The sequence below is a fragment of the Erithacus rubecula genome (genome assembly GCF_903797595.1).
Source record: "Erithacus rubecula genome assembly, chromosome: 3".
NCBI lineage: Eukaryota > Metazoa > Chordata > Aves > Passeriformes > Muscicapidae > Erithacus > Erithacus rubecula.
The window spans coordinates 97,538,358-97,562,035 of NC_136689.1; the positions used below are offsets into that span (position 1 = coordinate 97,538,358).

At 38.2% G+C, this 23,678-nt stretch overlaps 1 protein-coding gene across 1 annotated transcript in view; it reads left to right on the plus strand.

Annotated features, from left to right (window-relative positions):
* Positions 1-23,678, plus strand: part of PIEZO2 (piezo type mechanosensitive ion channel component 2) — a 284,392-nt gene that overhangs the window by 220,126 nt on the left and 40,588 nt on the right. Inside the window, exons 26-33 of the mRNA XM_079302124.1 lie at positions 8,821-9,064; positions 10,239-10,335; positions 12,098-12,257; positions 14,018-14,107; positions 16,439-16,560; positions 17,361-17,432; positions 21,493-21,596; positions 23,358-23,456. Of these exons, the coding sequence (XP_079158250.1) occupies positions 8,821-9,064; positions 10,239-10,335; positions 12,098-12,257; positions 14,018-14,107; positions 16,439-16,560; positions 17,361-17,432; positions 21,493-21,596; positions 23,358-23,456 (988 nt within the window). The remainder of the gene's footprint in view (positions 1-8,820; positions 9,065-10,238; positions 10,336-12,097; positions 12,258-14,017; positions 14,108-16,438; positions 16,561-17,360; positions 17,433-21,492; positions 21,597-23,357; positions 23,457-23,678) is intronic.

Genomic DNA, 23,678 nt, shown 5'->3' on the forward strand with positions numbered 1-23,678 from the left:
TTCACCTTTAGGTCACAAGTTTCTGCATGCTATCTGTGCACATGTAAATTTAGAAAGTTTGAGAGGAAAAAGTAGTTTGGCTGTTAGATTAATCTAACCCTCTGCATTTCCAACTCCAAAAAGAATTTTGGTACTCAAATTTTAATTTCCCTTTATGAATGCCCAGTGGGGTGGCATTTATAGTGGACTTAAGTGCTCTGGTGGTTTTCCCCAAACACATGTTAGCAAGAATCCATTGTAGTCTGCTGCTTCCCATGTATGTGTTTAATCCCAAAAAGTCACCAGTTGTGTCCTGCTGAGCTGTTGTGTAAACACAATCAAAATAATACTCTGAGAGTGTCCTTTGTGCTATTTCATCTAGGCATAAGAACTATAAAAGTAAATTGGAAGGACAGCTGACATGTCTTCCTGTTCCTGAGCATTGCATACAAGGTGTTTAAGATGGTGAATAATACATAAAGGGGCAGAGCTTGAGGCAGTCTGTTCTGATGGCCTTCAAACAATGGAGCTGTTCCATTGTGTGATCATTTCAGCAAACACAGATTAGCTCATCTCTTCTGAATAGTGCTGGACATGCTCTTATTTAAAATTATCTCTAAAAGTCTGTGCAGTATCACTAGAGTAAATGGAAGAGTAAGATTTCTGAGTTGTGGTGTTCTGTCAGACGATCTGTAAATGCATGTTACCAACAGATTTCTGAGTATAACTGGAATACAAAAATGTCTAGAACTAATGTCCATAAAATTCTTCCTTTTGATGACAGACTTTTATTTCTTTTACCAGACAAGTGATATCACTAGAAGTCCTCCTCAAGATCTTTAGAATGACCCTGCTACTTCTGTTACAATTGGTTGCCAAATCTGTCTTGAAATAGCTTTGAACTCTTGAAACATTCAATTGACTCATTTGTCCAGAGATTTACAGGTGTTACTAGGCAGAGTTGAACAGTTCTCCCTCTTGAGAATTTCCAGTCTACACAGTGAACCCAGTGCTAGATTCAGTAACATAAGCAGGAAGGGAAAAGTATTAATCTTTCTTCAAAATGCTCCATCAAGTGAGAAAGTCTGTCTTCGCAAGAGAAAAAGGCAAGAAAATCACTGCTTTTTTTGGGATTTTTCAGTATTCTTTGGAATCTGATAGGTAATTCTGCTCATCTGTGTAAGACATGTCCAAATGGACAAACATGAAACTTTGAAACACAGAGGATATTTGAAGATTTTGGGTGGAAGTTGGAGTCGTTTATAGTGGAGAGCAAAGTTCAAGCTGAACTGGACTGCTGCCCCTCCACAATCCTTTGGGTTAATTTCTGTGTTTTGGTTCATGTGCATGGTAGGCATCAACTTGAAGCCACTGGTGGCAGGACATCCACTCAGACACACTGCTGGGTGTGTGCTGACCAAGGATACCTGTGGAGATATGATTAACAATATGCAACCATTTAACTGGAAGTTTGCTGCATGTATTAGGCAGTAGGTATTATTACTGATTGAGAATACAAAAAGCCCCAGAAGACCAAAGAACTTATTAATGGAGATGAGCTGAACAAATAAACTGCAATCACTTTATATTTGTTCCACCTAAATGCCAAAAATCTGTGCAACCATTTTGTGGAACAGTTTTATGTTGTGTGAATAAGGAAAAAAAAATTAAAATAAGCCAGAGAAAGAAAAAAGAACAGGGACATTTAAAAAAGAAAAATGAATAATGAATTGCTAGAAAACCCATTAATTAATGCATTCAGGAACAAAGAAAATCCCTGTTTATAATATCTTTAATTGTAGGTATAATGGAATAATGGAATCATAGACTGCTTTGCATTTAAATGGAAAGGACCTTCAATTTCAAAGAAAGATCATTTAATTCCAGCCTCCCTATCAAGGGTAGTGACACCTTGCACTAGACCAGGTTGCTCAAAGCCCCATCCAGCCTGGCCTGGAACAGTTACAGGGATGTGGGGATCCACAACTCTGGATGACCTGTTCCAGTTCCTCATTACACTCTGAGTAAAGAATTTCTCTCTAACATCTAATCTAAATCTGTCCTCTTCTAGTTTAAAACCCTTCCCCTTGTTTTATGCCTGCATGCCTGTGTAAACACTTCTCTAATTTTTTATAGGACCCCTTTAATTAAAGACCGCAAGGAGGTCTCACCAGAACTTTCTCTTCTGCAGGCTGAACACCCCAAACTCTCTCAGCCTTTCCTTATAGGAGAGGTGCTCCATCCCTCTGACCATGTTCTTGGACCTCCTCTGGACTCGTTTTAACAGGTCCCTGTCTTACTCAGACTGAGGACCCCAGATCAGAACTCCAAGTGGTATCACATGAGAGCAAAGTAGAGAGGGAGAATCACCTTCCTTGACCTCTTTTGAAGCAGCTCAGGATACAGTTGGCTTTCTGGAATGTGAGTCCACATTGTCAGCTCATGTCCAGCTTTTTGATCCGTGAGAACCCCCAAGTCCTTCTTGTCAGGGTTGCTGTCAATTAACTCCCAGTCTGTGCTCATGTCTGGGATTTCCCTGACTCAGATGCAGAACCTTGCACTAGGACTTGCTCAGCTTTATGAATGAGGTTCATAAAGTGAGGGCCCACTTCTCAGGCTTGTCCAGATCCCTCTGGATGGCATCCCATTCTTCTATTGTGCCAACCTCATCACTCAGTTTGGTGCCATCTACAAACTTTCTGAGGGTGCACTTGATCCCACTGTCTGTGTCACTGATGAAGATATTGAGGAGCAATATCTGCAATACATCCCAGGACAGAGCCCTGAGGTACACCATTCATCACCTTCCTCCACCTGGACATAGAGCCATTGTCCCCAGCTCTCTGGCTGCATCTATTCAGCCAATTCTCTATTCATTGGAGAGCCCATTTGTCAAATCCATGTGACTCCAGTCTAGAGAGATAAGGATGTTGTATAGGACCATCCTGAAGATTTTACAAAAGTCCAGGTACCTGACATTTCTCTATATGATGACCTTAAAGAGCGTTGCAGTCATTCCATCATAAAAAGCCACCAGATTGGGCAGGCCCAATTTTCCTGTAATAAAGCCATGCTATGATCACCTTCTTGCATATACCTTAACATTTCTTCCATGAAGACCTGCTCCATGATCTCCCCAAGCACAGAGGGAAAGCTCACTCATCTGTAGTTTAACAGGTCTTCCTTCAACCCCCTTTTAAGCCATAACTTCTCTTCTGTTAGTTAGTAGGTTTGTTTGTTTGTGGTGTTAGCTGCATGAATATGTAATGGGAATGTGTAAGATGGTATCTCTAAATATAAACAGGTCTTCTTTAGTATGCACTGCATAATAGGTCTTGTATTCTTTAAGGTATCTTGCTTTTCTTTCAGCTCGTTCATCTCATTCAATGCTTTCACTACAATATAGATTATCCTAGGCTTTACATTATGTTATTTTTGAGAGGTTACACAGCACACATGCAATCCTAAATGCCTAATTTGCTTTAAAGAAGCACCAGAGAATAGCTGACAGTACCTTAAGGTGACTGAATATTTTATTACGAATTATAAATCGTTGAAAGAAGGATTCTCAAGGACTGGGTAATCCACTGAAGATCTACCTCAGAAGAAAATGTATGTATCTGGCCTCCATCCAAGAGAATTTGGAACTGAAAGAGCTTTGTCTAAAAACTTTTCTTGGGCTTTTCAAGAGAAGTTTCAGAACAGTCTAAATATTTAGTAACATGGACAAGAACTTGGTTCAAACCTTATCCAAGCAAGTGAAATTAATAATAGCATTTCTCCAAAGGTCGGTCAGAAAGAGCTAAACAGTAAGAGAAGACAACCTGATATGAATAAATTACAAAGCAGAACCAAAAAAAAATTTAAAGTTGTGCTTGGTATTCTTGTGTTTTCTGAGAAGCCTGATGTGTATTTACTGTTATGTAAAAGAACAGCAGCTGCAGACTGATACATGCTTTCTGAAGCATCACTTCACTTCAGAAGGTACTATTTGGTCACTGTTCTAGTAGACATGGATAAAAAGCTTTTAACTGCAACATAAACAGTGGCAAAAGAAGAACATATTTCCAAAATGCTTCATTTTCTTCTCTCTGGAGAAATACTTGAGTTCAACAATGATGAATACAGTCTAAGTAAGAGATTTCCTGAAATTTTCTTGTCTTTCCACCCCCAGATTTCTCAGGGGATACGTGCTTGACCCCAAAGGAGTGCACATCCAAAGGACTTTGAAAACAGAAATAAGAACAAAGAATAGAAATAGGAGCTTTTAGAATGACACAGGATTTAAAGCAACCTCACTGAGGATAATCCTTTCCCACAGTCTCTAATACTGGAAAATTCTCATTTCAGTTCCCAAGAAGTTTTCAGACATTCTCTTAGACATTGTCAGTGGAAAAAAAAAAGCAACTTGGTATTGCAATCTGCTTTTTTCCACTTAGAAGCAGAAAAAGTCATTGAACTGTCTCCTTTGATACCTGTACTCTGGGAACCATCATGAGGGGAGTAAGGTAAAGTGTCTGAAAGGCAGCTGTAATGCCAATGTAATGTAAGTTGGAGCTATGTTCTGACTTAGGTCAATGAGATAGGACCTGCAAAGGAACAGTAATCCTGTAATATTTATTATTTAAAGCAGATAAACATTCTGTTGCTAAAAAAATTAGCCTCAACAAATAACACAGTTGTGAATTTGGGTATTTTTAAGGTGGATACAAGCATGAAGGGAAGACTTGACTGGTACGAAAGTAATTGTAAAAGAATTTCTGTTCCTTAAGAGAGTCTAACAAAAATAATTCGAACTAGGACCTATGGGATCCACAACACTAGGTTTGAAGAAATCCACTGACATAAGGGAGCTAGTTCTCAGAAGATTGAGTGTTGCTATTGGCAAAGGGAAAATCAACAAAACTCCCTTCTGAAAGCTGAAATAGAGCTCCAGAGAAAGGGTTTGGGGATGGAAGCTGGGTTGGGAATATTAGCAATGTTGAGATTAGAAGGGGAAACAAGCTCTGATGCAGGGTCACACAGGGTGCTAAGAGTGTAAGGAATAGGAGATATGGAAGAAAGAAAGAAGAAATTTGGGAGTAGGTGAAACCTACAGAACACATATGTATAGGGACAATACATCATCATAAGAAGGCTACAGGAGGAGCTTTGGGGTTATGTGAAGGTGGGTACCACACTCAAAGCAGGGGGCTGCTAAGGGAAAACAGTGAAGCTGCATAACAGCAGCTCCTTCAGCATGAGGAAGCCTTGAGCTGCATCCACCACCACAAAAGGCTCTTACCAGTGTGCAAGCAGAAGTGTGTTCTTCCCCTAAATTTCAAAGTGCTGGCTGAGGACAAGTACCTTTCCTGAAAAGGGTTCTTGGCTGCAGCATCAGCACCTCTTGGTGCCTGCAGGCAGAGGTCCAGACACTAGACTGGTCATAGTCAAATACATTGTGTAGCAAGCCAGGAAAACAGCTACACCTACAGCAATCTCTCTGCAACAGGCTGGATTGCATTATGGTTAAAAATTAATTCCTATGGAAATAAAATATTGAAACAATCATGGAACCAATAAAACTTTAGAAAAGAACAGCAGATAATTTGATATAGAGAGCCATCTCAGGTTAAAATAGCTTTGATGGATGTGTGGAATGAACTTCAGACTTTGTCTTCCTTGGTTTTGAGCAAATTGATACGGTAATTTTTTCCAAAATGTTATCCAGAGTATTAGTGGGTTCTACTAATGACATGGATGGAAAATCAGTGGGTTTTATTTCTCATTAATCTTTCAGGTTTCTTCTGTGTAATTTCTCATTCAGAGGCTGTCATGCCTGATACATTTGGTCTACTGGTGTAGTGGCTAATCTTAGTTGCATGTGTGACGGTGTTCCTAGCCTCCTGCTGCACCCTCCCACCTTTCTGCACTCATCATACCAGCACTGAGCTGGTTCAGAGGCTAAATGGGCAGAAAAGTGTCCCTTCCTTCTGTTCTCCCTCAAAGTAAATAGGCTTTTGCAAATTTTTGTCTTGAAACCTTTTCAAGAGCCAAAGCCAAAACAGGGGCTGAAATGCAGAGCTGAAGGGATGACAGGGGGTGGGACTGTCCCCTTGGGAAGCAGTTTTGAACATTTCTAAGGTGCATTGTTAAATATCACATTCTGAGGGTGGTCTTTTGCTCTTGATGAATGAAGAACACTTAAATAACACTTAAAGAACACTTAGAAAAGGAGAGTTCGGAAGTTTTACATGACATTAAACTAACGATCTGTGTGGTCTGCAGTAAAAGCATAAAATCACAGTATATGCTCTCCAAGATTAAGCATTTTCTCCTCTGTGTGTAGAAGCTTTTAAATAGAGGGTAAGCACCTCAACCGTCCTCATGGATTTGTGTAGGGTCTTTTTAACTTTTGAGTTGTCTTTAATCTTCAGCCTCTCAATGTTGCATTATGATCACAAAGCAAGGAACTGAAACTCCTCATTTCCTAACATTCTGGACTTTGAGGCAGAATTGAAAGATTTACATATGAGAACATGTCAAATGGTCTGAGTGGTAACATACAGAGAGCTCCCCACCAAGACACGTCTTTGTTCCTGTTCTTACAGCACTTGACCTATCCATATCAATACAAACAATTAATAAAAATATCACTCTGTGCTGTGTCAGACAAGATTTTGCATATAGTAACTGAAAGAAACATGATTTCAGGAAAAATTTTGTCTATCTGAAACAACTTGAGTGATTCTCTCCATTGTGTTCAGTGTGGCATTCTTCTTGGGATAGCAGAAGTACTTTGGATTGTTGGTCTTCATTGTTTAAGAGTGCCTTGGCTGACTTGTTCAAACACCATGTTGTGAGATGTCCACACCAAGATTAATTCTTGGGAGCCATTTTTATTGTTGGATTTGCTTGTAACTGCAGTGTTACAAAAGTCAGAATGCTTTCCCTCTTTAAGTACTGCATCATTTGTTACTTGACACAGTTGTAGTGCCTCCTCCCTTCTGAGAATGTTTCCATTACGTCCAGTTTTGTTGTTTCATTGGTTTAGAGATGCCCAAGGCTATTATATTTAATGTATATTCTGGATGTAAGAAGAACAGGTGTATTTAATATCTTAGATGACTGCTAAAATGTAGCAAATGGCTATCATTATAGTGAAATACTAGTTCAATTATTGTCTTCCTTTTCAAATTCTCTCTAATTTCCTGAAGTTTTAATCTAAGAGTGATACCTGCTGCTGATTATGACACAAGCAAACACCAGATGTATCTGTTGGGAAGTTTGAATTGAGACAGTCCCAGTTGTCTCTAAGAGTCAGAGTTCCTTTTTATTGAAGAGTATTGAGACGTTGCTGGTTTTTTGATCAATTTGGTTCTATTTTGGGCTTTTCTTAAAAGATGCTGATGCATTTTGTTGGTAGCAAAGGACAAGCTTTTTGAAATAAAGCAGTGTCAGGAAAGTGATCTCTTCATAGCCATCCCACACACCAATAGTTATTATTGAAGGAATATAAAGCAGAATGTTTTATATTTTATACTGATGTTGATATTTTCTGGAAAAACAATGAGAGCACCATTTCTAGTGCACATCAAGTTAACGAAGACCTCTTTGACTGATGTGTGCATCATTTTCCCAGTGCATATTGATTCTTTGTTAATGTTTTATCACCCAGAACCCAGTAACATCTCCAAAGTAATGATATTTGCCGATTTCACAGGCAGTAGATCACGAATTTCTTAAATGTTTGTGGCGAATAAACATAAAGGAGCTTTCTTGTTACCTTTCATTAAATGCCTCTCTGGTGAAATGTGTAATACAGGCCTATAGATGTAAGACTATAAATATATACTCCTAGAAAGTTCTGAGCCTGAGAACATCAAGCAGCAGGGGCCTTTTTATGTGGCTTCATACAGTGCATTTAGCTCATTTGCTCTTACATGGTCTGGCTTAGGTATATGTGCACTCCTGTAGCTCTGTCTCTCTGCCTGGTTTCCTGACAAATGTAGTCACACAGCTTGGGTGAACAGACTCTGAAAACACAGTTAGGTTTGGAATCAAAACACTATAAATGGGAGGAAACTAAGAATTAGTTGGTTTTGCAGTGTTTAGCTATATGTAGTATTTGGTATTGCCTTTGGCAGATATTCTTGTTTGAAAGCTCACTGAGTCAATATTAAGTCAAGATTTTAAGGAATCTGAAAACACCAAATTGTTTCTCTCTCTTTCCCACTGTGGGCTAGGCTGATTTCAGATAGCTCTGTCTCATAGCCTCCTGGAAAATGTTTCAGTAAATTCTGTCATATTTCTTTTCTGTAGAAACCTTTGCCCCTCAAATTTTTGCAGTTGAGAAATATATTTTTAGCAAAAGACCAGGTTTAATTCCCTAGAAGTCATCAATAAATATGAAATTGTTTTCAGTGGTGTACTGTAGGTGGCTTTTAAAAATAGATTTGCTATATTATTTCTCAGACTTCTTGAAAGTCTGAGATCTCAGACAGCCTTTGGATCACATATATGACATTGCCAGATAATATCTCCCTTCCAAAAATTTTGGTGAGAACAGGTTTTCCTCCCTTCTGTGATATAAGGCCTGATCCTGCAGCAAGCACAGTGCTCTGACCAGGTGTAGCAAGGTGCTTACACACAGGAAGGAGCTGGTGTGGAATGTAGGAGCTGGGCAGACCCTTGCGTGAGCCAAACCCCCTGACTGGGGTTAGTGGTGACCACCTGTGCAAATATTGAAGTGTGAGAATGCCCAGAAGACCTTGGGCACAAATCAGCCAGTAGTGCAGAAAGAGGAAAGATAACATTGCCCTCAGAAAAAAACTAATTTTTTTCTCCTTATTTTACTTCTAGGTCCTACTTAGACATGTACAAGGTGATAATATTTAGTTACCTCTTCTGGTTTGTGCTTACCATAATCTTCATCACGGGAACCACCAGGATCAGCATATTCTGTATGGGCTACTTGGTGGCCTGTTTCTATTTCCTTCTCTTTGGTGGAGACCTTCTGCTGAAGCCCATTAGGAGCATCCTGCGTTACTGGGACTGGCTGATTGCCTACAACGTCTTCGTCATCACCATGAAGAACATCCTGTCGGTAGGGAGCTGCTGCCTTCCCTCAGCACTTCAGTCTCATTGGAAGGTGCACAGTGCACTGAGTGGCCATTAAAAATCCTTTTTTGGGGCCACAGCTCACAAGCACAAAGCAGTCTCCATTTCAATACAGCATTGCTAGGGAATGGCAGTGCACATCCATCACAGGAAAATGTGCCCATGAGCTCAGCTGGGCTCTGTGAAAGCTCACAAGCTGATTTCAAAGGGCCAGGTTCTGGTTTCTTTGCCTAGTGAATTCCCTCCTTAGAAGTCTCATGAAAATCTCAGTGGAGTGAAAAATGAGTAAGAAGTGCAAAATTAGTCATACTGTTGATAAGTAGTGCACATTCAATTAGACAATTTATTTAAATAAAGAATAGTCAAACTTACTATGAGATGCAGTCGTGTGATGTAATGTAATTACTGAAGTTGACTGCAAAGTTACAAGTTCCATTCCTGTTTCCTTTAGAACTAGTGTGAAATTCAGGTGGAAACAGATATATTTGATAATTAAATGACAAATTAGTCAGCAAAATATTAAAGATTTTTTTGCATTAATTAACTATTTTATATGTATTTGTGCAGTGGCACTGGCAGGTGACAAGCCAGTAATTTCAGTATTTTTGAAAGATAAATTTAGATTTATTCCTGGCAATTGCTTTTTAGCTTTGAACATTTTTAGTGCTGGACAGCAAAGAGCAGACATTTTTCTTTTTACATTTATTTAAGTCACTATGCTAAAATAAAATTGATTTATGGGTGGCTTGAATTTGCAAGTGTTCTAAATGCTTACATATGTGCTTCATTTTATGCTTGAGAATTCAGTGGAGCTACATGTGTCTTAAGCTTGTCCATGTATGTTTGCAAGATTAAGTCAGTGATTTATAAAAGTTTCTTAGTTGTCACATTGTGTCATGTGCCAGATGTGTCCCTTTCCGTGCAAAAAACACAAATCTCACGTACCTCCTATCTCACTAATAATCAAAAATTCAAATTCTGTCAAAGACTAGTTAGTATGACACTAGTAAAGCCAGTCTTTCTTCCCAGATCTTTTAGTAATGAGAATAATTTGACTGCTCTTGGCTGTATTACTTCTCATATAAAGTAAAAGGATGCAATTTTCCTTACCTTTGTTTCTGCTATGTCTTGTTATGTGACACTGCCCTTTTACTTTGCAGATAGGAGCATGTGGCTACATTGAATCATTAATTGAGAATAGTTGCTGGGTGATTCAGGCTTTTAGCCTGGCTTGTACAGTTAAAGGCTACCACATTCGTAAGTATTGCTTATTTTTCTCTGTAGTTTTCTATAATAAAGAATCACCTAAAAATCTTCGACCATATTTAAGTTGTGCCTTCCCTTTATGTATTACCTTTTGAAAAATCTTGGTTTATGTTGTTTAACAACACAGAATATTGAAAATATTTCACAGGAACAGGGGAGACACATATATAGAGAAAACTACCATCATCCCCATACATCCACCTGCTGTAAATGAACAGCTCACAGATATTGACATGAATCACATTTTGCCATATATGCAGGTGATGTGATACTCTGGTTCAGTGTACAGCTTGAGCTAAAAGGTCATCACTGTCCATCACTACATGGGCAGGGCACATTTTCCTAGCTGCACTCGCTGTGTGCAGTGTGGACCCCCACTTCTCCCTGTGGTCCAGGGTTTGGTGATTCAAAGGGTAAACCAGTTCAGCTCACTGAAATGGCATAAAAGTGGTTATTTTTCTGTATGCATAGTGAGTTTAGGCCTTTTTTTTCCTTATGATTATTCTCATGTGGTGATAAAAGGAGTGGAGTGGATAATATCTGTGGATGGACATGAGAGAAGGGATGGATGAAGTTTGGAGAGCAAAACCCTTCACATCTCCGTGAGCTATTAATTTGTCTCCACTTATCCTGACAACCTGGATTAACAGTTTGAAATCACCTGCAAGTTTTTAGTGTTTTTTGGGTTTGGTTTGGTGTTTTTTTCTGAGTTTAAAGAGCTGTTTCATCCTAGTCAGTCTGCGGCATAATTCTGAATTCCTATCATCATGATTGATCCCAATAGGTAAGTGTGGAATAGGGGGAAAGAAAGTAAATACGAAGACGCAAATTCGCAGGATGAAAAGTGCCCAGGAATTTTTGCGCTATCCAAAACTTTTTGGGCAGCAGCAGAAACAGACACAGGTTTTCCACCCCCCCCCCAGGGTTTGGGCACAGCAGGCTTTGAAGCTCTTGCAGTTTAACCTTCCAGAGCTGTAACATTGGCTTGCTTGCTTGGAAAGCCAGCTTTGAGCTAGAGCCTGTCCCTTGAGTCCTTCTATAGGGCAGCATAGGCCATGTAGTTTATAGTCCAGCTTCACAAAACCCAGTTTTAATTTTTTAATATCCCCAAGAGAGCTGTCTTACAGAGAATAAAGAAAGAAAGAAATAGCCCATGCCAAAATCTAGGGGTAGGAGGAATGGGATTTCCTTTCTGCCTGTCTCCTCCTACCCCAAAGGAAGCAGTTTTGTGGTTTCAAATATTTCTTCTTTTATGCAATGGAAAGGAACATTGAACTGAGTTGTGGAGGAGAAAAAAAAAATATTAGATGGTGGCAGTCAAAATGTCATGTTGACAAAAATAAACCGCTTATTTCTCCTGCTGATAGTGTTCTTAATTAAAAAATAAGAGAAAAAGTCACTCTGAAGAGAAGAAAAAATTGAAATATGCCATTTTAGGAAACACTGAAATCAAATAATTCAATGTAACAAAAATTATGCCTTTTCCATTCTTTGTTTTCAAGTACATACCAAAGTGGGGTAAATTTATATACAAATGGTTCACTTCTGATGAAGTCTCACTTGTCATGGCACATAACATTGTGGGAAGCTTTCTGGTTTGTTGCAAAAGAAATTACAGTATATCTCAAATGGAAATGCATGACAGTTTTCTTCAGAAAAATCTAAAGCAATTCAAATACTTTTGAAGACTAGGATTATTTAATTGATTAAACATTATGAAAGAATTCCTAACACGGATGGTGTCTTTTTCCAGCAACGGGCAATCTAGACTGTAAACTGCCCAGTGGAGAAGCAGGAATCATTTGGGACAGTATATGTTTTGCTTTCCTGTTGCTGCAAAGAAGAGTCTTCATGAGTTACTACTTCCTTCACGTGGTTGCAGATATCAAAGCTTCTCAGATATTAGCATCAAGGTAACAAAAAATTTTAAAGGAGTTAATTTAAACAGCTCAAAGCTCTCATGGCAGTGCTTACTTACAGTTTACCACCAAAACAGTCCTTTAATATTGATTTAAACAATCCATGCTAAATTCATAATTGCAAACCTAACTTTGACACAAAAAACCTAATTAATTGAGAATCTGATAAAATTAAACCTTAAATCTTAAGGCTAAATCTTATTTAAATTAAATCTTTCTACTAAATAGCATCTGCTGCTCCTAGTAAAAGCTTTGAAATTGTGTTGCAGCATTCTCTCAGTATTGATATGCATGAGAGAGAATGCCAGAGTTTCTAAGTCTTGGAAAGAAAATATTCTGCTGTCAGAGCCTGTTTGAGACAATTGTCCTTAGAAATCACATCTTAAGAAATGTTGCAGAAGGAGGAAGATGAGAAAATTGTTAAATCTGGCTTGGGAAGAAAAGGGAACACTCTTGGGAAATGTCGCATCCCTGAACACTTACTAGATTTGGCAAGGAAGTGTTAACCTCATTGGGCCTGTTACACCACAAGCCTTCATTCACTCATAGCCATCATAGCACAAACATTCTTCTGGTTTGTAATATGAAGGCAGATGAGGAATGAAATACTGGTTTTAATTTCCATAAGGTTTCTAAGAAATTACTTTCGTTAATATTGGATTAAATGTATTATGGTTTTTTTTGCCCCCTCAAAAGACATATGGACATTGACTTCTGACTATTTCAGGGCACAATATGGCTTGCATGTAATGAAAGGAAGTAGTTTTTTATCTTCCTCCTCCAGGGATCATTTTAAGGTTTAGCTCCCTGTAGTAAACAAAATTCATCACTGTAAAGAAAGCTACCAAAAGACCTACGCCTCCACCCCACATTGCATTAGGCTTTTGTTCTGGGGTGAATTTCAGATGTCAAATTATGCTGGACATGGCATTTTTTGCACCTCTTTTGGTGTGCTGGGTTCACAGTGGAAACAGCATAAAGCAAAATCATTATTATCAAAATACGTCCTACATAGGGAAATGTGCATTCAAAAGTAAAGAGTGGACTTCTAAAATTAAAGCTTTTCTTACTGAATTCCAGACAAAAGAAAGGATTTGGATCTAGGCTGCTTCTCTGAGACTTTAAGGCTCTTAAGAGCCTTCAAGAGTTCATGTGTGAACTAGGAAGAATGGCTGTAATATTAAAATCAATGAATTGATCACATTTCTAATGGCATGAAAAGCCATGTTCTTTTTGTACACCAGAAACTTGCTCAAGGGTTTGTATTGCCAAATTGAAAGCACCATAGTTTTTAGAGAGTAAAAGTGAAGCTGAATCTTTGCTTACCATGACTCTGGATAAAGCTGGCCCTTGTTCACAAATTCCAGGAGGACTGAGGCAGGTTGAAATGACTATAAAGAAATCCTGAGTGTGTGCAAGAAGTCCTTTCTTAGCCTTGAACCTACTTGTGTTGTGTGTTTTGAGGACTGGAAACTGAAATTCTTGAGCAACTACTAGGGGAGCATACAGGCTGAGCAGGGTTCACATTTGGCCCCAGATCTTGAAATTATTGGCTGTAAAGATGTTACTGTTTTAAAGTTTTACTATTTTAGATCTTGTTTCTTTCAGGCCCTGGATTAGTTTTGTTTAATGCAGATAAGGTAATGTATAGAGAGAACATATAGTTCTCTGTGATTAATTGCCATAAGGAAAACTAAGAATCATTTAACATGTCCTCTCCTTTATTCTTTTCCTCTGTTCCATTTCTGATGTAGGGGTGCTGAGCTTTTTCAGGCTACAATTGTCAAGGCTGTAAAGGCAAGAATTGAAGAGGAAAAAAAATCAATGGATCAATTGAAAAGACAGTATGTATTTAATGCATATACATATGTATACATGTACATATGTATATATACACATATACATATGTATATATGCACATATTTTTGTGCATATGTATGTACGTGTTTAACTGATTGCTAGTGTTTATCTAGCCCTTTCTTTGATAGAAATACTGGCTTCCAGTATTTATCCAGCACTTTTTTTTTATAGAATTGCTTTACCATTATTAGAATTTTGTTCTGTATATCTGTTATGCGTATGCCTGGAAAAATTTGTTGCATGACTGCTCTTTCTGTTTTATTTGTGGTTTCTCCTGTAGTGTTTAAGTCCAAAATATATGTTTACCTTCACTGAAAATGTTTGCGTTCAGTTTAAGTGGCCTGGAGATTCTTTCTCTTTATACAGCCCATAAGTCACTTTGGCTTCTCTTGCATGCAGCCAACATGCTTCTTTGACAACTTTAGAAAGGTGTTCAAGCTCCCTCACTGTGATGCATGGAAAGCCCTAACTGCTTCCTAACCAAGTGTCAAAGCCCACTCCTGACAGCTTCTTCCACCCCGTGTAGCAAAAGAATCATCAGAAGATTGCAGGGACCGTATTTTCTACCTATATAGAATCACAAAATCATAGAATTGTTTGAGTTGGAAAAGAAAATGTAAAGATCACCTAGCTCAACTCCCCTGTAATGAGCAAGCACATCTTCAAAAAGATTAATTTGCTCAGAGCCCCATCCAGCCTGACCTTGAATGTGTCTGGGGATGAAGCATCTACCACCGCTCTGGGAAACCTGCTCCAGGTTTTACCACCCATATTGTAAAAGCCTTTTCCTTTTAGCCAATCTAAAGCAATCCTCATTCAATTTAAAACCATTGCCCTTGTCCTCACAGCAGACCCTGCAAAAAAGTTTGGCCCCATCTTTTCTATAAGCTGTTTCCAAATACTGAAAGGCCACAATAAGATCTCTCCAGAGCCTTTTCTTCAGGCTGAATGACCCTAATTGTCTCAACATTTCCTTGTAGGAGAGGTGCTCCATCCTCTAATCACCTTTCTGCCCTTCCTCTGGATTCTCTCCAGCAGGTCAATGACCTTCCTGTGCTGGGCACCCCAGAGCTGGATGCAGCTCTGTGCTGGGGTCTCACCAGAGCAGAGGGGCAGAACCCCCTCCCTCACCCTCCTGCCTATGCTGGTTTGGATGCAGCCTGGGACAGTTGGATTCCTGGGGTGGGAGTGCCCACTTGGGCTCATGTCCAGCCTCTCATCCATCAGCACTCTCAAGTCATCCTTGGCAGGGCTGCTCTCAATCAGTTCATCCCCCAGCCTGTGTTGATACCAGGAGTTGCCCTGATTCAGATGCAGCACCTTGAATTTTGTCTTACTCAGTTTCATGAGGTTCCTGTATACCAACTTCTTGAGCTTGTCCAGATTCCTCTGAAACACATCCCATCCTTCAGCTGTGCCAATGGTACTACACTGCTGGGTGTCATCTGCAAACTTGCTGAGGATACACTTGATCCCACTTCATCTCCAGACATTAAAAATAGCACTGGACCCCTGATGGACACCACTTGTCACTGGTGTCCATTTAGACAAATTATCTTAAAGGATGAAGATGTAGTACAAGCAAGGCAGGAACAATCAAGTGCCGGGTTCAGAGTGGCAAGTTTCAGGAAAAGCACTGCATTAGGTAGAAGTCCTTTTTTTTCTCAGTGCTTCATTTGGTGTGTTGTAACTCCTAATAATGATTGTTTCGATTTTATATGATAGCAAGGTGGTTGAGTGGGAGTAGGAAAGCAGTTGTGATAGCAGGAAACGCAGCTCTAACTGACCAGAGAGTGAACATCTATGCTTGGTCCTTCCAGCCAGCCCCTTCAGAGCAATGTAACTCCTGTTTAAGGGCAGGACTAATGATAGTGTGAAATATTTCCCTTATAAGTGTTGCAGAGTATGTGTGTGTTGCATTTGAACTGTAGCACAGCAGCGAAAAAGATAATGGAACATAGTTCTTTGTGTAATGGAAAAGCAAAAGAGAGCTTTTATTTAAAGAAACACTATGGTTATATAGGGTAGTTCGTGCCATACAGAATAGAAAAAGCTCATTGGTCCAAGAAGGCAACACCTCTTTGAAAACATGCCCTTCTGAAAGCATCACATCCCTCACATCTCCAGCAGGTGTTTAATCATTGTTAAAATTTCTTGTCCTTGAGCAGCCTGAGAAAAGGCTGCTTTCTTGGCTCCTAGCAGTATCCTAACAACCTGTGTGTGTGTGTGTGTGTGTGAGTGGGGGGGGGTTAACACTTGTTTCCCAGGGTGGGTGAGTGAAGGTGTAAACCTAATAAGATTGTTCCTTTTGCTAGAATGGATCGCATCAAAGCCAGGCAGCAAAAATACAAGAAGGGTAAAGAGAGGATGCTAAGCATGAACCAGGAGTCCACAGAGGGACCAGAGATTCAGAAGGTTTCTGAAGAAGATGATGAAGGTACCATTAGCTACTCCTGTACCATATTTGCAGTTGAGCACTAAGGATCTGATAGACCTGCTAGTTGGACAAGTGATAAATTGTTCTTGAGAATTGCCAGTATGTAATAACATTGTTAGCTGAGTATCAGTTTCAGGCTCGATTCAGCTAAAAAAAAATCTATGTTATGTACTGTAACTAGGTTTAGAGAAAATGGTTTGCTTTGAGAATACTTTTGGTTAAGTTCAGACTGTTGGCAAAGAGCTGAAAAGAGTCAGAGGTTTATTTTGATAACAGTCATTATCTATAAACCACAGTTTTACAAATAGGTAGCACCAACATTTTTCCAGCAATGTTTTCTGGATGCTGTTCTGGATTTTTTTCAGTCACTGAAATGTTTGTGTGTTTTTAAATGTTATTTAAAATCATAGGCACAGATAAAATCATGCATGTCTAGTGCCACATTTCCAGCATTGACCTGGGATCAGCACTCACTGGATTTAAAGATTTTTGGAGCCTGAAATGTAAGGGGATTTGAGAGGAGGAAAATTTTTTTCCTCTTTAAATTACAGTCAACTGTGACAGTGTGTTTTAAAACACAAAACCCAACTTTCTAGCTGTTTAAGAGTGGAATGCTGTTTTAACTACTGCTTAGTGGTCATGGTTTTGAATTATTTTAATATTAAATGTACTCAGTAGACCTGAGATCTGATGTGCTCATGAAATTTTAGTTCTTTTGAGAGAAATTAAAAATTATTAATCAGTGTAAGAAATATGTTTCTCATTTTGCAAAATTAATATTTGAACATATTTTATTTTAGGAGATGCAGACAAAGAGAAAGCCAAGGGCAAAAAAAAGCTGTGGTGGCGGCCTTGGGTTGATCATGCTTCCAGTAGGTTTTCTCAATCCTATTACAAATACATGGATTTAACCCTTATATCCTTGACCAGAATGAAAGCATTCCCATAGCCTGTTTGTTTTATGCCTGATTTTGTGATTGTGACTTGATAGAAGGCTTGGGGGTTTTTCAAAAAGTTATTTCTACTTTCCAATCTTCAAATAATTTAACTATATTTTGAACTTCTGTGTGTTGAAAGCATAGCTAGCTCATGATACTTTGAGCATTCTCAGAAAAATGTCAAATCAGATAAATGTGCTGAAAAGATCTTGATCTCAAAGGTTTCAACTCCCTGATACTGCAGAGCTCAATATATTTAAAAATGTGAATGTGTAAGTTTGCCAATGCATTCTAAGGTTAGTCATAATTTCTTTTTCATATACACATATAATACATCCTTTTTGTGGTTCATCAGTCATTCTAGTATCAACTGTAGAAATCTGAGTAAGGCAGGAAAACTATTCCCAGAACTGGACTGTGTAGAGCTCAACTCCATCTCTCTGATGACACTTTAATGTGTTGTTGATGCCAGTTGTTTTGCTATTTCCATTTTTTTTGTGTTTACCAGAGAGCAAAAATATGTCTAGCCTTGTGCACAAGAAATTATTAGCATGTGTCACTTATATAATTGCTGCATTATGATATTTTAATTTGGTTGTAGCCCAGCCCAGTCATATGATAGTGTTCTTTGTTACATTGTGGATCTGGTAGAACAGGAAAGCTGAGTAGGCTGCAATCTCAAATCAGATGTCCTTCAACTGGGTTTGTTGAATGAAATCAGACATGAGCTATTTAGTAACCTCTGAAGATGTGAAAAAAAAAATAGTTAAATGTAGGGCACTGATGAGAATTAAATCATGGAAACACAGAATTACAGAATGTGCTGAGTTGAAAGGGACCCATCAGGATCATCCCCAGTCCAGCTCCTGACCCTGCACAGAACCATCCCCAAGAGTCACACCATGTGCCTGAGAGCATTGTCCAAACACTTCTTGAGCTCTGACAGGCTTGGTGCTGTGACCACTTCCCTGGGGAGCCTGTTCCAGTGCCCAGTCACTCTAAGTGTTAAAAACTTCTTCCTGATACTCAACCTAAACCACCTCCAACTCAGCTTCATGCCATGAAAAATATGAATGTTTATATTGCATTTTGTCATTTAGTTTAAGAGCTGCTCCAAGTCACAATTTCACACATCTGCATACTGCTTCATTTACCTATGTGTATTTATTTATAACTTCAACAGACATATATTTTCCAGCAGTGTTTACCAGAATATGGTATCTATTTCTATCAAGTCACAAGTAAACTGTGCCTCTATTTTTGTTTTTCTAAAGGGCACACTGCCACTTTAGAGAGACCTATCCTTTTCAAAAACCTTATGAAAATAAAATTCTTGTCCCGTAATTTCATTAGAACAACATTGAAAAAACAGATAAAAACTATGATTTGGGATTTTTTTTTTCTGTAGAATTTCAAGCTGTGGTGATTTTGAAGGAATGGGATATGGTCTCTTGTTTATTCACCACTGTTGCAGTAAGAATAATTGCACAGAAAGATATTAACTTTGGCTTTTACTTATTCCATCCTCATTATTTAATGTTCTTTGGTGGCAAGTTGCATTTTGGTGTTTAAATATTGAGCATTCTTGAAATTATTTACTGCAATAATGCAAAACCTTGTGGGAAACATCACAGACCCTGACCCTATAACCAGTGGTTGTCTGCCACGTGGCTTGCATCCACACTCAGTGAAACATGGCACTGACAGTAGGTTTTCACTGAAATGCAGACTGGGAACAGACTGATATTCCCTACTCATTCTTTTTGGAACACCACTACAACTGCAGCATTCTACAGCATGTGGCTCTTCATCTCAGTAAATTAATTTGTGGGTGTATATATGAATATGTTAAAATCACTCAAGCTTGAAGTTTTAAATTTAGATTTTTGTTGTTTGTTTGTTTTTTAATATCATTGCTATCATTTTACTGTGCAGAAAGAGACTTCATTATGTGTATCACAGCAATTAAAACCATCATGAATTTGGTCTGAGTAAAACAGATAAAAAACATCAATGAGGATTTCCTCATTGACAGTCACTCACAATCTCCCTTATAGGGAGGTGTGGCTCCTCCTGTGCTTGTGGGTTATTTCTGGAGTCCCACAAAGATCAGCAGGAGTTAGGACCTCATGCTTAGATTCTCCTGGGTCACACAGTTGTGTCTGAAGTAGTGCAGAAGATGGTGGCTGCAGCTGTCCTGGGGAGCTCTTTCCCCCTGGGCACAAGCAGATGATGAGATCGTGCTTTCTCCTGCCTCCTCCACCTCATCCCACAGGGAAAGCCTGTATGTCCCTTTAGGAGGGAGGAAGCCACATTTTGCAGTCCAGGAGGGGTCTCCCAAGTCCAGTCTGGCCATGAATTGTGTTACCAGTAAAACTTGGTTTCTTCAGGAAGCCTTGTGGGTGACTGCCACGCCACTTGCTCCATTTTGATGTGTGCAAGAATGCATTATTGCTATTCAATCATACCTCTCTCCTGAGCAGTGAAAGGGATGAAACTGCTACATTGGAGTGTCCCCTCAGATGTGCTTTAACCTAAAAATTTTGTAGGTAGATTTATTTGTTTTCAGATCAGGCATTGCAAGCCTGACTGAGGGCTACTCTGAGCCTTTACAGAGCTGCACTGCCATAGAAGTTTTCCCTAATGTCAAACCTTACCCAGCTGATCTTCTGCATTGACAATTTCTGTTGCTGACTACAAGATACCTTTTTATGAAAGAGAACTGCAGACTTCTGTCTCTTAAAATACTTTCATCTCTTCAACACATTTTAAATGGTCCTTCTTGGAAGGCTTAGCACAAAAAAAATTCATTTGATTCATCCAGAAAATTTCCAAACTTTCTTTTCCCCTCAGGGCAACAATTAGAACACCCAAAGTGGACTCTCTGTCCCTCTGCAGGGCATTTATTGATGCTAAAAATCATAAGTGGGCACATGAGGTGCAAAATTCCCTCTGTGAGGGAGTTTTAGATGTCAAAGTTATGATCCAAAGATCAATTCTGGCAAATTTCACAGCCTTACACTGATTTTTGTAAGTAGTTATATGTGGTCATCTGTGCACACAAGATCTGTGTAGAATTCAAGGTATGATTGAATTACAACAATTACTTTTCCAGAGACCTGTAAGGATGGATAGATATAATTTTATCTAAATATGTATTGCTCCATATATCCAAATTTTGTGTATTTTCATCTAAGTAATTTTTCCTTGAAATATTTCAGCTTAAATGTGGCAATTAATTACTAGTTTTCACTGCTGAATGTAATGCTGTGATTTTAATTTTTCACTTGCTCATTACCTTGTTTTCATTTCTTTTGTTTCCCTTGTTTGTTCATGTAGGCCTGTTGCCATCTGAGAAATAAAAACATTGCTTCTGTTCAAGGATATAAGGCCTAGCTTAACCACTGTGTACCTATGCTGTATCAAGGTTTCAGAATCTTTCTGAATCCATGGGCAAAAAATTGAAATTCATTTGCAATCATGTTGATATAATCCAAGTGATTTCTTTTAAACAAGCCAAGGTTTTCCATTACTTCATCCAACTAATACCATCCCATTGCCTAGTTTAAAGGATTGCCTCAGTGTTTTAAAGAGAAATTCTGTATTTTTTGTCCAGTGGTAGTGTTCATGTAAGTTCATTTACTTACCTGCTGGGCTTTTTTTAATCCCTCAAATAATCACAAGTCCCCAATAAATATAGACTTAATTGTCATTTTTCTCTAAAAATGTAACCTTGTAACTTGATAAACTTCAATCTTTTTACTTATATTTTCTTCTTATAGGAATGCTTTCCTTAGTTCTTGTATAGTTCTAACTCATGCCCAAAGTATTGTAGACTAACATCAAATAAATGGCCTGAGACCTTTTTATCTCTTCTCTGTTTTCACCTCTTCTGGTTATGAATTTTTAAATGACTGGCTACCTGTTCATAGGTCTTGGGGGAGTTGAGAATAGAACCTTTCAGAAAAGTAAGAAAATATTTTGTTTCACTTAGTGGTCAGAAGTGGAAATTATTATTTGTTTGAGACGGATAGTGAAGAGGAAGAAGAAGAGGAAAAAAAAGAAGAGGAAGAGCCTCGAAAAAAATCTGCATTTCAGGTACTTTGTGGTAATTTGCTATCTCATTGACATCTGGAAAAAAATGTACATTTCTCATAATGCAGGCACATATGTTAAAGCTGCCAGTTCCTCTAGTGTAGACCTGAAAATTATTGGAAAATTAAATTTCTTGCCAATTTAAAATGTAAGTTTGCCTTATTCTTTAAGTATTGCCAGATTCTTACTGAAACTGTACCATCTTCATTCACTTATGAATGAAGCAAATCTAGCACCTGAAGATAGCAAAAATGTAAAAAACAAAGGTTAAGAACCCAAGCTTTACTTTTTTCTGCATTGCAATAAAGACAATTGAGGGGGACTGCATCCATTTATTTTCTTTCATTTTCAGGACAGTGTTAATTAATACATTTGCATACTTAGTGCCAGACTGTGCTAATGTAGGTGGATATTGTAATGTTAGAAACATATCTGAGGTTTCCTATCTGGTTTCCTCCATGTGGACTAGCTGGTGTTAGACAATACCAGATACTGAATGCAGTGGCTTAAATGAAGAATGTGGGTGAATAACCTAGTGAAATGCTCCTACATCAAGGATTGCTTTTGCTTTTAGAAGATGAAAGTTTCCCTTGTGGAAAACTTCTTTGGAAATGCTGCAGAAATTTTTCAGGTCTGTAAATTCAAAAGCTTGATCAAAGAAGCAGCTTTTTCCAGCTGAGTATTCCCATCCAGATGTGACCTCACATCACTGCAGAACTGGCACATTGCAGAACATTCAACCCAAGCAAGAGCAAGAAACTGCCTCTGTGCTTTTCAAGTCCCTAAGCCAAAATCTTTCAAACAAAGCATCCCAGACAAAATTACTGAATCACAGGAAGAAATGGTTTATTTAACTCATTAATAAAATCTGCCTTTGGTTTATATATTAACACCACGTTACATTGCCAGTTGGTTGCATTTGTTAAACTGCCTGCATGGCAATGGCATGAAAAAAAAAAAAATCTGACCTTAATAAGGGCAAAACAAATCTGTATCAAAATAATATTATAAGTATGTTTTGTTTTCTAGTATTGCAGTATTTTTTAAAATATATTTTGCATTTAACTTACCTTGGACCACAGAAATTGCTCATGACTTTCTAGGTAATTTTTCTTTCTGATTTTCATGCAGGTATAGATAGTTGCTTTATTATTTCTGCTGATTTTTTAAAAATTGGTGACAACATTTTGTTCAGATGTGCTGATGCCAAGCACTGAGTTAAAGAGTTCTAAACTTGAGGTTAGAAGTTACCAAGATTTTTTTCATTCATGCTGGGATTGGATGTTATGAATAATTGGCCTATTCTACAGTATGTGCAATATGAAGATGCTGAATGGTTTTATATAAGCCAAGATTTGTATTAAACAGAAAATTGGTTTTCTTCATGAAAGGTTTGTTCATCAATGGTCATCATATTTTCTTCATCTTCCATCATGGTGCATAAGGTCTTAGTGAAAATACTAGCCAAGTGAACTTTGTTGTAGAGCCTGTTAAAGAATTATTTGAATGTATGATCTTTCTTTCAGTGTAAATTGTCTGCAGCAGTCCCTTCAAGGGTTAACTTGTAGATTTTAAATATTAGAGAATGAATGCTGTTAAGAGTCATATAATTGAAATTTTAACATATAAACAATATTTTTCTCATGTTGATATTTCTGAATGTAAATTTGTTCTTAGTATTTGAGATACAGAAATTAAAGAGATCCTTTTTATTAATATTTTCTGCTTTTCTACTAACTACTCTTGCTTTGTCCTTCCTTATAGAGAGCTATTGGAAAATTTGCTTCAGCCATTTTAGCCTTGCCAAAGTCTATCATTAAACTACCCAAAACTATTCTTCAGTATTTAATCAAAGCAGCAAAGGTATTTGACATTTTGCAAATGCTCAGTATGTGACCCACCCCATAGTTCTTGACATGGTGTATGTATACCTCTGTCCTCATCTGCATTTTTCCTCTTATATGAATTAATAAAAAAAAAAAAAAAAAAAAAAAAAAAAAAAGATGACAGCTGAAGTTTCATTCTTAGTGAATACAATCCATTTCGTAATTTTGGAGAGATAAAATCACAAGCAAAGTGGTGCAA